Source organism: Nestor notabilis, unplaced genomic scaffold, assembly GCF_000696875.1.
Source record: "Nestor notabilis isolate BGI_N333 unplaced genomic scaffold, ASM69687v1 scaffold33109, whole genome shotgun sequence".
Lineage (NCBI taxonomy): Eukaryota > Metazoa > Chordata > Aves > Psittaciformes > Psittacidae > Nestor > Nestor notabilis.
This window is the reverse complement of record NW_009944671.1, coordinates 5,846-19,050: the sequence shown is the minus strand read 5'-3', so window position 1 is coordinate 19,050 and position 13,205 is coordinate 5,846. Positions and strand designations below refer to the sequence as shown.

The 13,205-nt window shown below is 39.0% G+C and overlaps 1 protein-coding gene across 2 annotated transcripts; it reads left to right on the top strand.

Moving 5' to 3' along the window:
* Nucleotides 1-1,616: 1,616 nt before the first annotated feature.
* On the top strand, nucleotides 1,617-12,424 carry CREBRF (CREB3 regulatory factor). Of its 2 annotated transcripts, XM_010022523.1 has the most exons (9): nucleotides 1,617-1,794; nucleotides 2,770-2,895; nucleotides 3,752-4,835; nucleotides 5,362-5,463; nucleotides 8,902-9,096; nucleotides 10,836-11,025; nucleotides 11,470-11,543; nucleotides 11,959-12,081; nucleotides 12,309-12,424. In XM_010022523.1, exons 1-9 carry the CDS (start codon nucleotides 1,786-1,788, stop codon nucleotides 12,422-12,424), a joined length of 2,019 nt encoding a protein of 672 aa, XP_010020825.1. In that variant the 5' UTR covers nucleotides 1,617-1,785. The 2 variants fall into 2 exon arrangements, with proteins under 2 accessions (XP_010020825.1, XP_010020826.1); XM_010022524.1 differs by lacking the exon at nucleotides 5,362-5,463.
* Nucleotides 12,425-13,205: the final 781 nt, after the last annotated feature.

The following is a 13,205-nucleotide window of genomic DNA, read 5'->3' as shown; positions in this document are numbered from 1 at the left end:
GCGTTGTAAGGGCAAAACTGAGAAAACTTGTGGGTTGAGATAAAGACACTTTAATAGGCAAAGCAAAAGCCACGCACACAAGCAAAGCAAAGCAAGGAGTTCATTCACCCTTTCCTATCACAGGCAGGTACTCGCCATACCCAGGAAAACAGGGCTCCATCACGCGTAACGGTGACCTGGGAAGACAACGCCATCACTCCCAACGTTCCCCCTTACTCTTCCTTCCCCCAGCTTTTTATCTTGCGCATGATGCCATGTGCCATGGAATATCCATTGGGTCAGCTGGAGTCCCTTCACTTATTGTGCACCCCCAGCCTGCTCTCTGGAGGTGCGGGAGCAGAAAAGGCCTTGGCTCTATGTAAGTGCTGCGGAGCAGTAACTAAAAGATCCTTGTGTTATCAGTACCGTTTCCAGCACAAATCCAAACCATAGCCCCTTACTAGCTACGGTGAAGAAAATTAACTCTACCCCAGACAAAACCAGCACAACTGATAATGCTGAAAAACTGTACAAGTGTGATGGTTCAGGGTTCTGATTATGCTCGTCTAATGCTGCTTTTATGTTAAAGAGACTTTATATAAGGGTGGGGTTCATGCAGACTGGCCAGAGTAAGCAAGCAGCAGCCTTGAAGATGATGTAGTTACATTAGATACTAAGGTATGATACCATGGATGATTTTTTTATTACTGCTTTTGGTATAACATTGCTCTTTTTTACTTCCTGTTACGAGTCATACTTTAGTGTAGATACAGTTACTGATGTTTGTGCTAAGGTGCTTTTCTACAGTTCAGTTTTTCCTTATGTTGTTAAAAAATGCAGCATACAAAGCTTGGAAAAGTCTTTAGATACTCGTCTAAAGTAGCAGCAGGTCTATAGAAACTATTAAACTGGTAAAACTACTGATAGATAAATCAGACCAATTTCAACATGCACCTTGTTGAACATGAAATCAGTAGAGAAGAATTACGAATAGATCATTATTAGGCAACTCTGAATTTGGCACAATTATTACTTTGTTCTGTCGAGGAGGTCTGTCTCTCCCCTTCCTCTGCTGCTGGCTGGGCAGCACGCTTGCTGTAATCCTCTGCCACTAGATGTTGCTATATGAGTGATTGATAGAATCTTATCTGATGCTGGATGGATTCATCTCTGAAGAAGGTATCGCTGAAACAGTATTAGTGCCTGTTCTGAAATTATTCTGAAATTGTGAGACGTTTGCCTGAGACATTTTTAGCGTTTATTGGCTCTGTTCTATTAGTCATAAAGATTGTTTCTCTCCTGTACACCCAGCAGTGTGCTAGTCATTATTTCCAATTAGGCAGGCTTTTCTTTTCATGTGTCTATAGAGCTCCTGGTCTCAGTACAGAGGAAAAAAGGCAACAAAATGTAACTCAGCCAAAAAGGGTTTTGCAGGAACCATGTTCTGTAGCATCTGTGGCTTTTCATTCGATGAAAGGTGGCAAGAGAAGAAAATTGCTCCACATTCCAGCATGAGGAATAATCACTTTTCAGGGGAAATTTTTGTCTTTACTTCACTTTGGCTGTTTTTTAAGCAGTACCTTTTTGGTGAAGCATTACTTACCTCCTTGGGGGTTTGCTGTGTTTATTCTACACAGAAGTCTACAAATAAAAGAGCTCCATCAGGGTGAACTGAAGTTACCCTAAGGAAAAATTTCATTGCATGGATTGTGTAAACTCACTGAGACTGAAGTAAAGCTGGAAAGGAATCTACAAGTGAATAAACCAAGAAGTTTGGAATTGGATTTGGGGAATCTGGGCTTGGAAATGCCTCAGGTAAGTCAGTTATGGTTTTACTTGCTTCTGGAAATAATTTTGCTTCCTTATTTACAGAGAAGGAAAAAGAAAAAGTTTAAGAGCAAATTTGAGTGGCATTAGAAAGGAGAATTTAGAAGAGATGAAATGGTGTATACTTTTTAGGGTCCCAGTAGTGTCTATGCTGGAAGCTGTGCTCTTGGTGCTGCATTTGTTCACACAGCAAGATCGAGCCAAGCTGTTGCCTTGATGAGGGTGGATGCCTGGAGAGCAGCCTTTTATTACTGCAGTGATTCACACATCAGCACACCAAACGACTTTCAGCAGAACAGTGTTTCTCCCTTCCCAACCCTCAGGGCGAGTGTGTCTAGAAGAGAAAGAGGTCTGGAATTCAATGTAGCAGGAAGCCTTGCTCCCCATTCCCTGCATGCCCAGTCATCCTGCATAATGTTTGCAAAGTTCCACTTCACTCTCAAGAGGTATAACACTCCTGATTGAGTTGAAATCAATCTTCCTTATTTTACAACCTCAGGTGGAAATTTTATGAGTTCTAATGGTTATACAGTCAACACTGGCTTAGTACAAAATAGTTGGCATTAGGGTGAAGGCCCTGCAAGCGTGTAGTGCCTGTTGATACTCACAGATCTTGCCAGTACTCACTCTTCTCTTCTACGAATGCTAACAGATCCCTAAACTTGGCAAATGCATGAGAATTTCAAACCCACAAAATAGAATGAATGAGCAATGCTCTTGCAGCTATATGATGAATACAAATGTGTCCTTTGGTTAAAGAGCTGCATGTTATTAACTGCTCTTAAAGCATTCTCTCGCTCTGAGAAATGACATGCTTATCTGTGTAGGTAAAAACCTTCCAGATGCAAGGATAGCACAAGGTCAGAGACTTGGATGAAACGGCAGTGCTCTCTGTGTTTTGTTGAAGAAAATAATATGCCTTTTTATAGCATGCTTCAAATGTCAGTATCAATTTTGTTGTAGCCCAGTGTGAGTGGAATGGACCCTCCTTTTGGGGATGCCTTTCGGAGCCATGTGTTTTCAGAGCAGACTCTGATGAGCACAGATCTCTTGGCAAGCAGTTCAGATCCAGACTTCATGTATGAACTGGTAGGTCATCTTTCTGTGTGTCTACATAACTTCCTCTCCTTGATTAATGCCCTGAGTTGTGTAGTAATAAAGGGGTATTTTGTTCAAGAATGCTAGAGGATTATTCATTACTGCTCGCTGCTGATGAGGGGAGAGGCTAACTGCTTGTCCAACAAATGTGATGCTTCCTCAATAGGTGCTTGTTAAAGCTGGCCACCAGGAGAGGCTTGATATACAAGTTTTAAATAGAGCCGTGTTCACCTTATGTAAAGGTGCTTGAGACTCTTCCTTACAGTCTTTTCTGCAAGAGCAGTTTTGTGCTACTTCACTTGTGCCTGTGAATGCAGGGGAAGCAGAACAAAAATTTACTTGTGAGCTACTTACACTAGCAACCTTTATTTTTCTTTCTTCCCTGCATCAAAGGAGAAAGGTAGCTCCTAGTTTTTAATTGACCATGTTAGAATGAGGTTTTCCAGGGGCTGGTAAACTTCAGCATATTTTGTTAAGCACTCAGCAGAGATTGACCTTGGTTATTAGAGACTAGAACAGCTTGCCTGTGATGTCTTTCATAGATATTGGTATTAGTCTAGTTCCTGATGACCAGAGGAATTTGCAAATGCAGAAAAAGAATCCAGCAGCATTTGATTTGTATCTTTAGCAATCTCTTGAGGAGGATCTGCTGCTGAAGCATGGAAGCGAGGCTTCATTCTGACCCTCAAAAGAATCTTTTAGTAGCTTTTTAAAAGTGAAGTTGAGGCATCTTCAAATGTTAGCACTATCTTACACTTCACTGGAATTAAACTTACCATACTAGATTAAATAGAGGACAGAGATGATTTATACTTTTTCTGTAACAATTTTAACTTTTTATGCACAGGACAGAGAAATGGATTATCAGCAAAGCTCCAGAGACAACTTACTTTCAATGGAGGACTGCAAAGACCTTGAGAACTTGGAGTCTTTTACAGACATCCTGGACAAAGAAGCTGCTCTCACTTCAAAATGGGAGCAGTGGGACACCTACTGTGAAGACTTAACGAAGTACACTAAATTAACGAGCTGTGACATCTGGGGAACAAAAGAGGTGGATTACCTGGGCCTTGATGACTTTTCAAGCCCATACCAAGATGAAGAGGTGATAAGCAAAACACCAACACTGGCTCAGCTTAACAGTGAGGACTCCCAACCTGTTTCTGATTCACTCTATTACCCTGATTTGCTCTTTAGCGTAAAACAAAACCCTTTAAATCCTTTGTTACCTGGCAAAAAAATTGCAACCAGAGCAGCAGCCCCAGTCTGTTCCTCCAAGAACGTTCAGGCTGAGGCACCTTTGTCGGACTGTGTTCAGAAGGCAAGCAAACCTGCAACTCAGCCTGCTTCCAGTACACAAATCATGGTGAAGACCAATGTGTACAATAGTGAAAAGGTGAACATTCATGTTGAATGTAAAGACTATGTTAAAAAGGCAAAAGTAAAGATCAATCCTTTACCACAGAGCAGGCCAGTGCTGAGCCAGACACATGCTGATGCAGCAAAGGAAAACACCTGCTACTGTGGTGCTGTAGCAAAGAGACAAGAAAGAAAAGGAATAGAGTCCCCGCACAGTCACAGTACAACTCCTATTTTGCCTTTCAAAGAGACTCAAGAACTGCTCCTCAGTCCACCCCAGGAAACCCCAGGGCTCATTGCTGGGGAGAGCAGTCTTTCTGCCAGCACATCAGTGTCAGATTCTTCACAGAAGAAAGAAGAGCACAACTATTCTCTTTTTGTAACAGACAGTTTGGGTGAACAGTCAGCCAAAGGAGACCCTGAGGAAGATGAGGATGATGAGGATGATATTGAAGATGAGGACCATGATGAAGGGTTCGGCAGTGAGCATGAGCTCTCTGAAAACGATGATGAGGAAGAAGATTATGAGGATGATAAAGATGATGACATCAGCGATACTTTCTCAGAACCAGGTACCAGCAGTGTCGGGTTTTGTTAACACAGAGATTAATGGATTTATCTGCCAAGTGGGAAAGAACACTTTTGAATGCTTTATCATTACAGATAAGCAACACTGATCTTAAATTGGGAACTTCCATCCCAGATTTTCTAGGTGTTTGCAAAATGTTAATTGACAAAAACTGTACGAGGTCTCTATATTGCCCTGTTTCAAGAAAACCTGCATAAGTTGTGGTCATGCACCAAAAATAATAGTAGAGAATACAGGAAACCTGGCTTGTAGCCTAAGGCCATAGAGCAACTACCTGCAGTTTTTGTCTTCTTTTTTTGTGGCTTGATGATGGGATGTGCAGAGCTTTCTAGTGCTTGCTGCTTTGAGTTTATCTAGACTTCTACCTATTGATAGCTCGTATAAAATCATAGCCTGAGTGAAATAATTTCATCATTACTTAAGTCCTACTGTTGCAGGTATAGTTTTCCGCAGAATCCAAAGAGTATCTACCACTGAAACTAATTGAACCATTTCTTGGTGGTTTTCAGCAGTAACACTTAGTGGGTCTTCAAAGGATACTGAAATCCTCTCTTCTGCATGTAGAAATGGAGCCTTAACAACAGAAATAAGAACTAACCTTCACCTAGAAGGTAACAAAGCGGTAATGTTGTGTGAAAAGGAAATATGAAGGGAGAGGGACAGGACTGTAACCAAGGATTAGTTTCATTGTAGAAAGTGTTATAATATTATAAATGCTTTGTATTGGAGCTTAAGAATTAAGGTATTCAGACATTTGGCAATATGTAACTTCAGGGGGGAAAGCAGCTGAAATTTTGCCTTTTTAAAAACAGCAGCTTCCCTAAAGCTTGTCACTGTTTGTCATAATGAACTCTCAGATTAAATTATTTTCTAAGTAGATTTCCTGAGTTGGCATTAAACTTACTAAGCATTATACCCTTTATGTTATTTTTACATGTACATTACACGTTTTTATTAGCATTTTAAAACCTCTTCCTCCCTTCTTCTGAATTCAACTCCCTCTACTTTCTGGGGCTTTGAGTAGCTATTAGAGCTCTGTAATGACTGCTGTGCTGCACAGTGCTTTGCAGCCCACGGAGGCACGTTGCACAGGAAGCCTGGTAACCTTGAGAAAGAGATGTCATATTAAAATGCTGGTTTCAGTTGGTGGAATTACATTAACTGTTTGTCACTTGTTCAAATTTTACTGCCAAGCTCTAGCTTTCTAAATACATCTACATCATGCAGTAACAGAGGAACTTGGCTTATACCAGCTTGCTAGGACTCGAAGTGAATGAAGCTATTCAGCTTGAGTAGGGTGATACTAAAAGTTTCACCATATGTTTTGATTCTATTAGAAAGTAACGTCTCCAGCTATTTTAGTTATGTCACTTTTGTACTTAGTGTTGAGGTTTTACCTCTAGAGTAAAGGTAAATACTGTGGATAAAGTTTCTAAAAATTGGCATGGCACAAGGAAGATTCGACCTTCCATAGTACTGAAAACAACATCAAGTTGATAAATTTAGAGCGAAGATAGTAATTCACTGAAAGGACAAAAAATTCCTGTTTGTTGCTGCCCCTCTGGTCTTTTATGCGCAGTTGGCTTTTGTTTATTCTTCGAATATGTTTTTGGAGTCTATGAAATGCATTCTTAAAGCATCAGTGTTGTCTGAGGCAATATTGTCTGAGGAGATAGTGAACTTTAGGAACTTGGAGAAATAGCCAAAAACATGACTGACTGTCAGGCAAGTTTGGGCAATAGTCTTTTTACTGTCATGATGATACAAATTCAGCAATTTTGATCACCTGCAAAGGTAATTTGTTATGGGAACTATCAGCCCAGGCCTTTTCTAGCACTTAAACTTTTCTTTCCATTACTGGTATATTTTACCTACCTCATTTAATAGAAATATTTGTAAATGATAGCTTCTTCCCTGAAGAAGTCAAGAGATTGCAGAAATGGGAGATGCAACAACTGTCTCAGTTTTCAGTAGCACTGGGGAAGAAATAGGCAAACGGGAAAAGTGTGTGCAGAGACATAGAGATTGTTTAAAGAAGCTGCATTGCATCTATTTTGAGCAGCTGGACCAGCAGCTGGAGGAAAAAGACTCCTAAGTAGTTTGACAGAAGTCAGTATGACTAAGTGCTAAGATAAAGGGTTTTCTGGTTTCGTTTTGGTGGGGCTGGTTTTACTTTTAATGTGGCAAGATGCACAAGTCATGTTCTCTGGTTTAGTTAATTTAACCCTGGTGAATTTAATCCTAAAACCATAGTAAGGGATGTGAACAAAGATTTTTAGGAAGGACTTGTGAAGGGCTTGAGAGGTACACACAAGGACTAGGTTATTCTGTGTAACTTTAAAATTATAGCAGGTCAGTGTTAGAGTTGCAAAGCAGGATGCATTAAGTCAACATAATTTAACTTGCTAACTTAATTATAGTTTAAATAAGCAAACAGGAAGTCTTGATTTTAACCTTGTACATGTGTACACATTGGCTCTTCAAGAGATTTATTTTCATCGGTTGGCTTAATTCTGTGTTACAAAGATGGGCTAAATTTATCCATATCTATATAAATGAGTTACATAGCTTGACATGTTTTTTCAAGTGGAAAGTAAGTGGGGTTTTTAAGAGTATTTTGATACTTATGTCAAACAGCATTTGGGTAAAATGGAAATACAGTAAAAATATTTATGGTGTTTGAAACTATATTGAATGTGAATTGTCATAATCATTTTGGCTGTATGAGAAAAAAATGTTTCATAAACCATGTTTCATTGGTTGATTTGCCTTTAAAGTACTGCCTTTTTACTAAACTAGAGAATCAAAGTAAAGGAGTTGATGAAATGATTAGAAACAAAACTTTAGAGCTGGTTTCATCCTTCTGCGCACCTAACTTTTAGTCATACTTTTGGTTATGAAGTGGGAGTCCGACCGAAGCAGGAAAGTTTGTTTTTCCTCTTTCAACTGGTTTTTCAAGTGCAAACAGACTAATTGAATGGTCTGTTTTAAAAAGAAGAAAGTCTTCTTTGTGTTACTGTTAAAGGACGAAGCAGGGGTCAAGGCTTGTTAGGCTTACAGCCCCTTCAGTGGGTGGCTTTTCTTTAAGCTTCATCAGTGTATGTGATTTTTTTTTTTAATGTAAACTGTTATATAGCATTTTAGTACACAAGGTGATGCAATGGCTTGAGGTTTTTTAACCTTAATATACATCGTCTTTATTTTCTGAAACCTACACAGGATTTTAAAAGCTGTGGTTTGTGTTTACATAATTATGGTATAAGTATTCATGCAATGTGGATAGTGGCATTACAGTGTCCATGTGCTTCACGACCAGTGCATCATATCAAGTGCATCATAATATACGTCTAAAGTTTCATGTAGTTTTACTGTGGATCATTTCATCCCACTAAAGAGGTGAGGAAGAGATTGAACAGCTTGTGTCCAGATCCCTTGAGTTTAGATGATCTTTTCTTACGGGCTTTAGGTCATTGTCCTCATAACAGAGCCCCCTTCTTCTAGTCTAACAGAGATGAGTGATTTGATTTATTTCCCAAAAGTATTCAAACTCAAGGAAGAGCAGGAGTTGGGCTCAATGATCCTAATGGGTCCCTTCCAACTCAGAATATTCTATGATTGAATAATTTTGCTTTCTTTATTAGTCTTTTGCTAATTCATCTTTATTATCTGCTTCTCTTTCCATACTTTTTGATTAGAGATTAATTAAAATGGAAGAACACTCTCCAACAGCTGTTATCTGTACTTTGCAGTGGTGGGATTGTGGGGGAGAACAGCAATAGAGCTTAAGGGGTCAGAGAACATAAAGAGGCTTTCAATGCATAAATAATTTGTCTCTCTTCAACTAATGAAGCAGCATCACTGGCTCAATGTCTGTCTCTGGATTTAAGGCAGATACCCAGCAGTAGTTGACGATGGAAACCAAGTCTATTAGATAATGTAAAACAGGCCTTGTATGTGGTTTTGCTTTTAACTTGAATACTCAGTCCACAGTTAAAGGGCTAGAAACAGTTTTGTGAACTTTATATAAACAATGCAATGCATCCTTTTAGGGTATGAAAATGATTCTGTGGAGGATTTAAAAGAAATGACTGCAATATCCTCCCGGAAAAGAGGCAAGCGAAGATACTTCTGGGAGTACAGTGAGCAACTGACACCATCGCAGCAAGAAAGAATGCTGAGGCCATCCGAGTGGAATCGAGATACATTACCAAGTAACATGTATCAGAAGAATGGTCTCCATCATGGTAAGAATAGAGTCCTAGTTACAAGTGAATGTCTTTCATTCTGACACCTTCAGTAGCCCAACTGCCATACTTGCAATTGCTGAGAAGTTGTATTTTGGCCATGAAAATAAATCATTAAAACACTGTAAGTCTGTTGCTCAATTAGCAGGGCTGTGCACAGTGTCCAAGGAAGGCACAGTGAACATACAGTAGTAACTTTCAGTGTGGTTTCTTCACAGGAAGGTCAGTGAATTGAAAATTGTAACTTTCAAGAGCTTTCAGTGGAAACCCCAAAAGTTGGACGTTTTCTCAGTGCAATACTGTAAACATACTGGATGGGTCGCTTGACTCTGATTTGTTCCTCATAGCTGGTAGTTTAAGTCTTGCTTGTGTTAGAAGTAAGCTGGAAGTGATCTGAAATGCGAAATTCACGTTAACCGCAGTATGACCTAAAGGACAAGCAATAAGGCATAACTGTCTCTTTTTGCTCCTCCCTGCTTGTTTCTCCCACCTGTGTGAATGCAGCACAGTGAAGCAGTTACTCTTCTGTGAATAAACTATTTCTTTAAAATATACCCCCTTAAAAACTAAAACCAATTGGTCTAATAACTGTGTTTTATTCCCGTAGCTTTTTGATTAGCAATTTGCTAACCACAGACATGACTAATATCACCCAGAACAAACTACTCTTAGGAGTAATGTTTGCTTTTTGTCACAGGACCTCTTTGGTAAGCTGCTCCATTTGATTTTGGCTTTGAAGGAGAAAATGAAACCAGCTTCCCTGGTTGTAATGTTAATATTCCCTTACAGTTGAAAATTACTGTCTTTAACGTGGCAGTTTACCTTCTGTTAAACCAAAGGATTTTATTGTTGTTGTTGTTACTCGTAGATTTATTCAGGAAATAAAACTTGGGTTTTTTAAAAGTCTCCATAGTTTTTATATGCTTATCTGTCTTGTAGTGAAATATCAGTACCTAAAGTCCCTATCACTGCTCCTTTTTCTGAAGGCTTATATCTATACTTGTTATTAAACAACAAATAGCCAGACATGCCTTGAGGTCTCGGTCCCACCAGATACTTGGAGAAACAAGTGACCTTTAAGTCAGGTGCATATGCAAGAGATTTTTAGGATCAAATGCTAGAAAAAGACACACAGGAGTGGCAGACAATCTTAAGGCATAAAGATTTGGTCTTGAATACTTGTATTTCCTTGGGAAAACCAGGCCTTAAATAGCTTCAGATACACCCAGAAGGTGTTAACTAACCTTTGTGTGGATCATTTAAGCTCAGTATCACTGAAAATCATTTCAATACCAGGCCTCAACACTATTTCGTAGCACAGAACTTTAGCAATAAGATTATTGAGGCATTTCATCAACTTGAGTGTGCAAGAGGATATATTGGCTGAACACATTAGTTAGCAAGTTACAGTTGGGGCAAAACAACTGGGTTTGAACTTGTGACATACATTCTTCAGCACAGTTGTGCATGAATACTGTCTGTGACATCCAGTAGCCTGGCCAGCAGCATTTGCTCTTATCTGATCAGGATACAATATGAATTGTACAAAGCAGTTTGTCTGGAAATGTTCTTTCTATTGTGAAAGGCCATAGGGATCACATGATTCCAGTTCATTCTCTTGTAATGAACAAAGGAACTTCAACTGCACCCAAAAAAGTACATCCTTAAGAATGTTTTTCCACAGGTTTGTGTACGTGTTGTGTCACTTCCCAACCCAGTTTTCTGCATATTTAAAACAGGAAAATACGCAGCAAAGAAGTCACGGAGGACTGATGTAGAAGACCTGACTCCCAACCCCAGAAAACTTCTCCAGATTGGTAATGAACTGAGGAAGCTGAATAAGGTGATTAGTGACCTGACGCCAGTCAGTGAGCTTCCCTTAACTGCCAGACCGAGGTCAAGAAAAGAAAAGAACAAGCTGGCTTCCAGGTATGTATTAGATAATGCTACATGGATGAGTAGATTTGGATTACTGCAACTGTACAATTAAGATCTAACTAATTTTTGGCTCAGGAGATCCTGCTTCATCGAGGCAGTTCCTGCAATGGGATAATTACCAAGTTACCAAAAAGCAGAGAGACTGGCACTTTGGAGATGTAATTTGCCTGTTCCCTAGATAGTGATGTATTTTCACTGGCAGCTGGCTTGCTTAGCTGCAGGGCAAATGATTGATGCAGTGATAAAATCCACGAGTGTGAAATGTAAGCAAATAAAGGTAGCAGAGTGCTTTCGGTGAAGTTGAGTGAGTAGACAGATGATTTTGTACATCACAGCTCTAGGAGTGTTGGTTGATAAGTTCGTGTGGCAAACAGATGCTCTTAGTATTCTGGAATTTTTGTTAGTGTTCTAATTCTTCCCCTCTTCTTACTATAGGGCTTGTAGACTAAAAAAGAAAGCCCAGTATGAAGCCAATAAAGTAAAACTCTGGGGTCTCAACACGGAATATGGTAAATACAACTCTTCACATCTTAATTTTTCTTTTGTTCAGACAAGTCTGTGTTTTGCCATCATGTAACTTGGGTCATACCTGACAGTTTATAGAGAAAAACAGGGTTGGTACAAACCCAACAGTTTTGTTGCTACAAAACCACTCACTCCATAAAGTATATGTAGATTGGGTTACCTGCAGTGTTGAGCTACTTTACAGATGTAAATTATGTAAGTGTGTATGTGTGGATTCATAGAATCATATGAATATTTGTGAAAATATGTTTACAGATGTAAATTATTACATCTGAATTTTACAGTAAGTGTGATGTGACACCTTTGACGCTTTCAGATAGCAGTGTGTGGACGACTGTGGATCTCTTTTGCTTCAGGGGGAATGTACTGCAAATCTAATCCAGGTTTTTTTCTTTGCAGATAATTTACTGTTTGTGATCAACTCCATTAAACAAGAAATAGTTAATCGGGTGCAGGTACCTAAAGATGACAGAGGAGTCAACATGGAACAAAAATTGAACATACTTATCAAAGACACTCTTGGTAAGCAGTAAACTTAACGTATGTGCGTGTGTGTGAAGAGACATACAATCTATGACACTTCAGATTGCAAACAATTTCTGGAACAGAGAAAAGAAAAACAGTGCTTCCTGATTGCAGTTATTTATGCCTTTTGGTTAGTTTCTAACCAAAGCGTTCATTGGCTTTATATTACATACAGGAATGCATAAAGTGAGTAGTAACCTTACAGCACATTTTCTTACCCTTAGGACTACCTGTAGCTGGACAGACATCAGAATTTGTGAATCAAGTTTTAGAGAAGACTGCAGAAGGAGACCCCACTGGTGGCCTTGTAGGGCTACGAATACCAATGTCAAAAGTTTAAAGACACGACTTCAGCTGTTCTCATCGGTCAGATTCTACCTGTGTTGTCAAGTACTTCATTGTAAATTGCATTCTGGTCTGCATGTCAGTTTAGCATTACGTAAACACTTAAAATTAGGTTCCATTGATTTTAAGTAACAAAGTAGTAAACCAAATCAAAGCATGATATAAAATGCTTAATAGCATTTTTGGACCATAAACCAGGTAGTTTCAAAGCTGCTTTAAGCTTAAATACAGAGATGAGAATTCTTTTGAAAATTAAGTTCTTTAGGACCAGAATATCACTTTTGATTTAGAAGCAAAAACATGGGGTTGCTAGTAAACAATGTTAGCATATGCCAGACATTGTGACAGGTTTATGCTCCAAGTGAAATGAGAGGAAGCGTTTTTTTGGTAAAGCTGTCAATTTAGGGAGGATTTTGTTCCTTTTTTTGGTTTTTGGTTGGTTGGTTGTTTTTTTTTTTTAATAATTGGATTTTCTTTTGTTCTTCTTGCAAACCAGTAAGCTTTCTTTGCAACCATTAACTTGTACATAGCACACACGGCAGTAGAGCTAGTGTGCCATATAAGACTTTAATTTTCTGAGCTTAATATAGTATTTAAATGTCTGTGCAAGCAAGAGAAAAAAAGTATATTCTTTGTGCCTTGTATTTTGGGGGGAGAGCTATCAGTATAAGCTGGTAAAGTTTTGTATGAAGAAAACCCTGAGGGGAAAAACCAAGATGTATAGATGGTAAGATTATAGGTTTTAATGTATTTGTTCCAGCTCTTACAATTTTTTG

Excerpts from the sequence above, each read along its gene's own strand:
- CREBRF (XM_010022523.1), top strand. Across the intron at positions 2,896-3,751 it reads CAGACTTCATGTATGAACTG|GACAGAGAAATGGATTATCA; the intron begins GTAGGTCATCTT and ends TTTTATGCACAG. Across the intron at positions 4,836-5,361 it reads CGATACTTTCTCAGAACCAG|CAGTAACACTTAGTGGGTCT; the intron begins GTACCAGCAGTG and ends GGTGGTTTTCAG.